The sequence below is a fragment of the Octodon degus genome, unplaced genomic scaffold (genome assembly GCF_000260255.1).
Source record: "Octodon degus isolate 3935 unplaced genomic scaffold, OctDeg1.0 scaffold00236, whole genome shotgun sequence".
Taxonomy (NCBI): domain Eukaryota; kingdom Metazoa; phylum Chordata; class Mammalia; order Rodentia; family Octodontidae; genus Octodon; species Octodon degus.
In genome coordinates, this window is record NW_004524812.1 from 1,812,948 (window position 1) to 1,821,812 (window position 8,865).

The following is an 8,865-nucleotide window of genomic DNA, read 5'->3' on the forward strand; positions in this document are numbered from 1 at the left end:
GGGTCTCACTATGCAGATCAGACTCATAGTGATCCTCCTGTTTTCAGCCTCCCTAGCGCTGGGATTACAGGCTCATGCCACCACACCCACTCTCAATCTCCATCTCAGTGCACCCCGAGGGTGAGGCCAGCGCGGCACGCAAGGGCTCGAACCCCAGCTGTTGTGCTCTACCTAAACAGGTGTTTTAATCTGCTGAGCTATCTGGATAGCCCTCTTTGTGGTTAAGTTTTAATATATGTTAAAGTTGAGTTTTCTTTCTTCAGTCTATTATAAAGTTTTAATAAAATAATTTCATTTAAATAAAACATCATTGTTAGAGATCATTAATATATTGCCCAGTTTGGTTTGCAATGTGTCAAGACATGGTTTTAGTTGAAGCTGAATCTGAATATATCCAGGTTTATTGCATGATTAATCATGGGATTCCCACTATAGGCAAGTACTATTGTGCTTACTGCTACAGTAAGTACATAAAGCAGTGTCCCTGTCCTCAGATAGGCAGAGATATGAAAATAGATAATATATCAAAAATCATGGTGAGTTCAGTGAAGGAGAAGATCGTAGGAAGGTGAGCAGTGAAGTGCTCTTCCAAGTTCAGGACCTTGTACATCAGTGTCTTTATGTATTTCTTAGTGGTTTAAAAAAAAACATATGAATGAGGAATAATGGAGTTTTGGAACTAGGTTTCAACTTCTTTTCTGAAAGTGGTCAAGGTACTTAACCCAAGTTAAGTCCAGGCTTTCTCATCTGTAACATGGAGATAATGACTAGGGGTAAAACGTATTTCATAGTGTTATGCTTAAAAATACAGAAAACATTTAACAATAGTGCTCAGCACGTAAAAAGGGCTCAGTAAATATTATGTTTACTCTTTTTAAACACTTTTCTTTTTTCCTGTATTTTAGGGAAGGGTCTACAGGGTGTTCAGGGTCTCACTACTAGATTGGACTCATAGTGATTCTCCTGTTTACAGCCTCCCAAGAGCTGGGATTACAGGTGCGTGCCACCACACCCAGTCTCAATCGCTGGCACAGCAGGCCTTGGGATCAAATCCCCAGCCCCTGCGCCTGCTTGCAGGAGCTTTAATTTGCTGAACTATTTGGCCAGCCCTCTTTTAAAATATTTTTTAGAATGTATTTGGTAAAAGGTCCCAGTGCTGGGATTACAGGCATGTGTTGCAACACCTGGTTTTAGTGGTTTCGGTGGCCAGCACAGCATGGGGCCAGCACAGCATGTGGTGCTAGGGATGCAACCTGGGTTCTTGCACTTGCCAGGCAAGTGCTTAGACCACTGAGCTATCCCTCTGGCCCCTGGTTACTCTTATTACTAAGACATTGTGGTTATCTCAGCTGCCCAAATCTGTTCCTTGTAACTTTAGTCTCAGGCTAGGGCCCTAGTGTCAATATCACCTGGAAGTGCAACAGGGACCCCCTGGCCTGTTCACGTCCTGCCATGGAATTGGGCATGTCCAGTCTTCGTGCTTATCCCACTATTCTGGAACTTGATATGCTCTTTGGACACAGTGCCTGTACAGAGAAGAAACATAATGTTGATACTTTTCCCCCTTCAGTTACCCAGTGAATTGTGCATATTCATAAAAGATCAACTTCCAAAGATACCAATTTTGTTTCACTTAAAATTCAGTAAAGTTTTGGAAGGCACACATATAAGCAGAATATGGTGCCATTTCTCCAGAGTGCTTGTCTTCAGCAAAGGGAGTCTGTGTGTTTGGGTGTGTGTCTCTGTGTCTACTTATGGAAAATATTTCTCTTTTGAAAGGCTCTCCTTTAAGTACTTATTCATATCAATAGTCTCTTTTGTGAAATAATGTATTTTTAGTGCATAGAGAGGATGTTCTGCCTTCCGAGTTTGCCCATAATAACTTTATTTTTGTCTTTTTATAAAGGAAAAGGCCAAAATTGTGGAGCCCCTTGACTACGAGAATGTCATTGCCCAAAGGAAGACCCAGATTTACAGTGACCCCCTTAGAGACCTGCTTATGTTCCCAATGGAAGATATATCTGTAAGTTCACAGGCACTTTTGTAAAGAACAAAAACTGGATTTTCCAAGCCAATTCTCAGCAAGAATTACTTTGTCTTCCAGATCTCGGTGATAGGTCGTCAGCGCAGAACAGTACAGTCCACTGTACCAGAAGACGCCGAAAAGAAGGCCCAGAGTTTGTTTGTCAAAGAAGTAAGGGGCATAGTGGCCATAGAAGAACCTTTATCATCTATATAAATATATGTCTGTGTGTATGTACAAAAAGAAAGTACATATATAAGATAGTTATGCTTTTATTCTTTAAATTTTAAATTTATTTATACAAGATATTTAAAAATATTTGTCCTGCAATTTAAATGGAAAATAAAATTACTAAATTTAATTGATCTAAACAACAAGTCTGTATGGTATGATACAGAAGATATAGTGTAAAATTTGCACAAGTAGCATGTTACTATTTTTCATGGATTTTCAGTCAGAGGATTCAAAAGAGCATATGAATTGAAATTTATTGTTACCATTTGGGCTGGAGAAACATCAATGATCCCCAAAAGAAGTGCTGACATTTCAGTTTTCTAAAGTCAGTCAGTATATTTTAAGATCGCAGATATATGTATGCTTTTCTTATATTTCACATTAAAGATTTCTATTTTCTTTTAGTGTATTAGAACATATAGCACAGACTGGCATGTAGTAAACTACAAGTATGAAGACTTCTCTGGAGACTTTCGAATGTTGCCATGGTAAGTTTAGAATTCAGAGGAAATGATTCAAAGGAGAAGTCTTACACTTTAAACCTTTTAAAAATACTTGTGAAACTTCTCAAGTATAGAAAGGAAAACTTCAGTTAACACAATTGGTGAATTCAGTATTTTGACTGAGTGATTATGTTTTGACTTTGTTCTTGTAATTCTTTCCAAAATGTGCAAGCTCGCTTTTTGGCTTTGATGCACCTGTACTGATCTGTATCTGTATTGATGCATCTGTATTTTTAGTTGATTCTAGATAGTATAGTGAACATTTTTCAGTGGTGCCAGTGAAAAAGCTACAAGATACCTCAGACATCCCTTGAGAAAAAGTACATCTCTGTCAGTGGAGTGGAAGGAGTGGCCTGAGCACGCTGACTAGGAGCCAGACTGTCATGGTGCAGATCTTCCTTCTGCCACTTACTGACTGGATGACCTTGGTCACACTTGTTTGAGGTGTCTCTTTTCTCCCATTTCTCACCTCTACCACTACGAACCTTAGAGGACATCCTGTGGGAGATGCTTTAGAAAAACTGAGAAAGAGACATTCATGTAGGCTTTTGTACTTTGCAAAATACTTTTATAGAGAAGGAAATAATACTAAAATGAGCAGTCCAAGCTTATAAAGCAAGCAAATGCAAATGTGAGAATAATACTGTATTTTTTTGACCTGGAGAAAGAGGTGGTTCTGCTATGGATATCAACTCTGGCACACATTCCTTAGCAACTTCTGCCTTCCCTAAGTATCCCGGATTGGCTAGGTCTATGTTGCTTGCTACATATATGGAAGTCCTTATATGAAAACTACTCCAGGGCTTGTGGTGGAGCTTGGTGATAGAGAGTTTGATAGCATGTATGAAGCCCTGGGATCAATTCTCAGCACCACACAAACAAACAAACAAAGCAATGTAAGTTTACTCCAGGGGGAGAATCTGTGGAAAGAAGAAAAGAATTTCTCCTTCTCCTATCTTGGCATTTTGTAATTTGTGAAAGAAGTTTGGGGGCTGGGGAGATAGCTCAGTGGAATAAGCGCTTTCCTGGCAAGCGCAAGGGCCTGAGTTCAATCCCTGGTTCTGAAAAAAAAAAAAAAAAGAAGTTTGCTCATATTGTTTTCATTTGTTGTTGTTGCACTTTTATCTGTTCAGTGTCTAAGACAGTTCTCTTACATTTTCAGCAAATCTCTGAGACCAGAAAAAATTCCTAATCATGTATTTGAGATTGATGAAGACTGTGAGAAAGATGAGGTAATGATGGGGCAACTACACTGGTTTCTTCAAGGTCGCTTCTACTGGAAAAGATCCCAAAGGGAATTCTCTGTGAAGAGATTGGAAGGAAACAGTTGTTAATTCCCTCTGGTCATATTTCAAACTTATTAGTGTTTTAAAAATTGTTTAAAACAATTGTTTCATTTCCAAATAATATTTAGTAACGATCGAGTGAAACGGACTTGGACTTGAGTATAAACATATTCCCCCACCGGGGAGGCAGGCTTGTGGAGTTGATGCCTTATGTTGGGCTTGTGCTATTGTGATTTATCTGGATTCTCCTGCCTAACAGTTCCCTTTTGAGACAAGTGGCTCAATGTCTCTGACATTTGGAGGTACCGTTTGCCTGATTGCGTCATGCAGCAGACTTTCTCAGAAGAGAGCCTATAGGGTTCGGAACCTGTACAATGCCCTGTGTGTACAGCACAGGGCCTTTTTACGGTCACCAATTTTAAATGTTCATATTTATGTTTTAATGAGGAAATGGAGGCAAGGCCTAGTTCTGTGTCCCCTACACATTGACTACTTAAATTGCTGTTTGGCTAGTTTACTTATGTATGGCTTTTGCTCTGTTTTTAGGACTCATCTTCCTTATGTTCTCAGAAAGGTGGTGTGATAAAACAAGGCTGGTTGCATAAAGCAAATGTAAATAGCACCATCACAGTTACCATGAAGGTAGGAAATGGTCATTTTATTATTCCATCATTTTAAAGGCCATACCACTGTGGAAATAGTGTTTATTATTATCTATAGTAAGCCCTAGAGTAGAAAAACTTTAATGAGAGAATCTCACAGGTTCATGGAATTTAAAAAGTTTGAAACCTCAGGGTAAATTTAGAAGTGTAACTTTTTAAAGATACATTTCTGTTATTATCTTCTGAATCAGGAAGTTTAAGAAGGAGGCTTTTAGCTCATTGAAGAAAATAGCATTGAAATAAAGAACATCAGAGATTCATGTTTAATGAATGGAAGCATTGGCTAATTTGTTTCTTTAGCAGATACTAATTAGGTGCTTATTAAATGCTGGGGAAATATATGGATAAATGAGATGAGGGTCTCTGGTCTCCAGCAGCCTCCAGAATAGGTAAGAAATATAGCAGATCAAATCCTATCCAGAGTTATACCTTAAGGTGGTCAGAATGGCCTAGCTGGGAAGTTCTATACTTTAGTTTAGACAAGATAATGAGTTTGTGTAAAAGGCTTGAGTGAGTCAAAAGTAGAAACATTGAACGACAAAAAGTTAACACAGAACCTTGAATACCTTGGACATGAGCCTGGCTTGTTGTTCAGGAAACTATGAAGAGCCATTAAACTCCAAAGAAAAAGCTAAGAAACTCTTGAAGATTCTGAGGAGAAAAACAAATTACTCCCTAATTATAAATATAACTGTTGTATTGGATATTCAGTATAAGACTATGAGGTTTGCTGAGGCTGATTCACACTGCCATTAAGTATTTTTTTCCATAATTTTATTGAGAAACAAATAGCAATGAGACAGTTTCAAACCAAATTGGTAAGACAGTTTCAATAATTAACACATTGCGTACATTCTTCCTAGTGGTTATTTGCTGTACAAGATGCAGACATGATATCCTATTTACAAACACGATTAGAACAAATCCCTCTATTCATTAAGAGAATGTAACTATATATCTATCCTAACCACTTTGAATACACAGATACAAAATGGATATTCATCTGTATCCCCTTTTTTTGTTAAGTTCCATTTTTTGAATATTATAGATGTGTAAACTCAGCAAAATATTCTAAAAGAGTCCAGTAGCCCTTAATCATATTGGGTCTTCCGCTTGACTGGCAATGTCAGAAATTGTTGACCTGAGTCCCCTACAGCTCAACATAAGAGCATGGCTTTACTTCTTATATTTCATTTTTATACTTTTCTGCTGGGCCATTAGGTATTAAAAGTCATTCTATCTTTCAGATAGCCTGCAAGTAGAAACCATGGGTGTCTATCAAGGGAAGACTCAAATTTTATCTTAATTTAATATTTTGCCTACTGCTTTCTCTTTATTGGTCATGTCTTGTTCTCACTTTCATTTTCAAGTGTAGAAGATAATAAGTCCAAATTGTAGAATGCTTCCTCTATCTTCTACATGAAAGCATGGGCCTTGGCATGTGGTGATAATAAGACAATCCATTTACTAAGGCCTTAATATGTGTCAGGAACCATACTAAGTGTTTTATATCCTCTATCTCATCTAATCCTCATGACAGCTCCGTAGAATATATACTAATATTACTCTTACTTTGTAAGATTGGTGAGGCACAGAGAAATCCAGTAAGGAATCCAAGATCACATAGCTCCAAGATTTCAGAGGTGGCATTTGAACTTTGTGTAGACTGATGCCAGAGCCTGCACTCCTCACTAGAACACTGTCATGCTCAGTGGCTGAGTGAGACTGAAGTCTTTATTATAGATCCTGTCAGAGTTACTGGGTTCAGAAATGTGTATGTGAAGGTTACAATTCTGTGAAGATTGTCAGAAAATGGCTCTCTCTGTATTTTTCATTTTGAAGTGATACGTAATTGTTGTACATCTTTAGGGGGCTATAATACTTCAAAAATGAATACAGTGTGGAATGATCTGATCAGATTGGCATATCTGTCTCCCCAAATATTCATTGGATTTTGTTGTGTTGCTTGCTCGCTTCGGCAGCACATATACTAAGATTTTGTTGTGTTGGGAACCTTCAAAATCTTCTCTACTAGCTACTTTGGAATCTATAATTAATTGTTGCCAACTTTAGTGGTCAATACTCTACTAGGCTACTGAGCATTAGAAAATATTTGTGCTGTCTGACTATACCCCTGGGGTTTATAGTTTTGGCTCAACTTCTTTTAGCATTCTCAAAATATTAAAATGTTTTCTGGATTCATAAAACAAAACATTAGGAAATTAATATAAAGAATTCACAAAATTCCCTGAAATTATTTCTCTAAAACTTTTGAATTATAATTTGCTTTACTTACAATTTTCAGCTTTCTTAGGAGCCTATGTATTCTAAATAAAAGATCTAGTTGGATATATTAAAAAATTCATGCTTTACATTTTCTTTTGGATTTTGTGACTTATGGATTTTATGATGTGGTAGCAAGATTAATGAACCCTCAAAGATACTCATACCCTAATTCCTGGAACCTGTAAACGTTCCCTTATATGGATGGCTGCTAATCACAGCTAGTAGGGAGGGCATTTTGAATGATCCCAGTGGGATCCATGTAATCACAAGAATCCTGATAAGTGGAAGAGGGAGGAAGGAAAGGAGAGTCAAGAAAGAGGCATGAGAACAGGCGTGGGGTCAGAGCAACATTCTGTCTGTGGCTGGCTTTTAAAGTGGAGAAAGGAGCTGCAGGCCAAGAAATGTGAGCAGCTTTTAGAAGCCAGAGAATGACCCAAAGTTGAAATGGATTCTCCTGTGCCTTGACTTTAGTTCAGTGTAACCCATGTGGGACTTCTACAGAACTATAAGATTGTAAATTTGTGTAGTCTTAAGCCATCAAATTTGTAGTAATTTATAATGACAGCAGTAAAAAGTGAATGTAATCAGTTAGTCAAAGATTGATTGTTCCACTTGTATATTATCTATTCCTGAGGTTAAAAACTCCAGCACTTACCAGGGGCCAGGCGGGAAACATCAATTCATGGAGTGGGAGATAGGTTTGAGGCAACCTGATGACCTCATGGCTCGCATGATGTGGACAGGTGCGAGTTGTCTCAAGCAAATTGGTGCTTTCTCACTATTGAGCTAGAGTCCTTGCTTTGCCGTTTTATCTGCATCTGCTCATGTTTCTCTCTCTCTCTCTCTCTCTCTCTCTCTCTCTCTCTCTCTCTCTGTCTGTCTGTCTGTCTCTGTCTGTCTCTCCCTCTCTCTGTAAGAGGGAGATATAACACACGTATCATAAAAACATGCACATTTCTTAAAATTTCTACAAAGTGGTAGGCAAAGAAGGGACAAGGAAAACAAGCCAAATTGGTTCTATGAGGCTACACAGCTTTGAACAAAATTTATAGGGGATATTTTGAAACACAAAGGTCCTAATGAGGTTTGGGAAATGCATTTCTGCATTATGGGTTATGAATCTCCATTTTGGATTTCGGGGAGCTAAATATATATGTTATGCTACACTCTTGTTAATCTTTGAAGTGCAGAATATTAATGAAATCTCATAAGCAAATGGAAAGTGACTCAGGTGTGCTATTACCTGAGTCATTATTCCTACACTGGAGGCAGGTTTATTATTGGCGTCACTGGAGTCCCTGACCTCTGAGATAGATAGGTCACTGTGGTGAGAAGCTTTGGGAGCTCTGAAAACCAGCACCACAAGGAGGCCACATCTCCCAGAGTTGAAAGCCGAAACCTTTTTCTTACCAGAAAATTTGAGCTTTGAGAACCCTTGCGAATGTAGCAGATAAGCCCGGAGGCTGCCACAGTAGGTCTGAGTATTAGTTGTGACTCATTGACAAATGATGGATCACAGAAGCCACGCTTCATCTTTCCAATTTTATTTGCTGTCCTTCATGCACTGGCTTGACACTGGTGTGCAAGTTCCTTTACGATTGAAAAGGGATAAATCAGGGCAGTTTGGTGCCTTGTACAGTGAGTCATGTGTTTGAGAGTCTTTACTCATATGAACATCTTTGGATTTAAAAAAGTTTGCACAATCATTCATTTGGAATGTTTAGAATTATGTAAAACTTCAGTTTTTACAAACAAATCTGACTCTTCTGGACAATTTGACTGTCAGAAAGAAGGGAATCTAATAGAAAGAAATGGAGGAATAAGGGCTGGCCAAATAGCTCAGGGATTAAAGCACTTGTTTAGGCAGACGC

At 38.3% G+C, this 8,865-nt stretch overlaps 1 protein-coding gene across 4 annotated transcripts in view; it reads left to right on the plus strand.

The window, feature by feature from the left end:
• Dock11 (dedicator of cytokinesis 11) overlaps window positions 1–8,865 on the plus strand; it is a 224,183-nt gene that overhangs the window by 47,206 nt on the left and 168,112 nt on the right. For all 4 annotated transcript variants that reach the window (XM_004645686.3, XM_023706010.1, XM_023706012.1 and 1 more), the window contains exons 2-6: window positions 1,907–2,023; window positions 2,105–2,194; window positions 2,663–2,745; window positions 3,923–3,992; window positions 4,593–4,688. In XM_004645686.3, coding sequence (XP_004645743.1) covers window positions 1,907–2,023; window positions 2,105–2,194; window positions 2,663–2,745; window positions 3,923–3,992; window positions 4,593–4,688 — 456 coding nt within the window. The remainder of the gene's footprint in view (window positions 1–1,906; window positions 2,024–2,104; window positions 2,195–2,662; window positions 2,746–3,922; window positions 3,993–4,592; window positions 4,689–8,865) is intronic.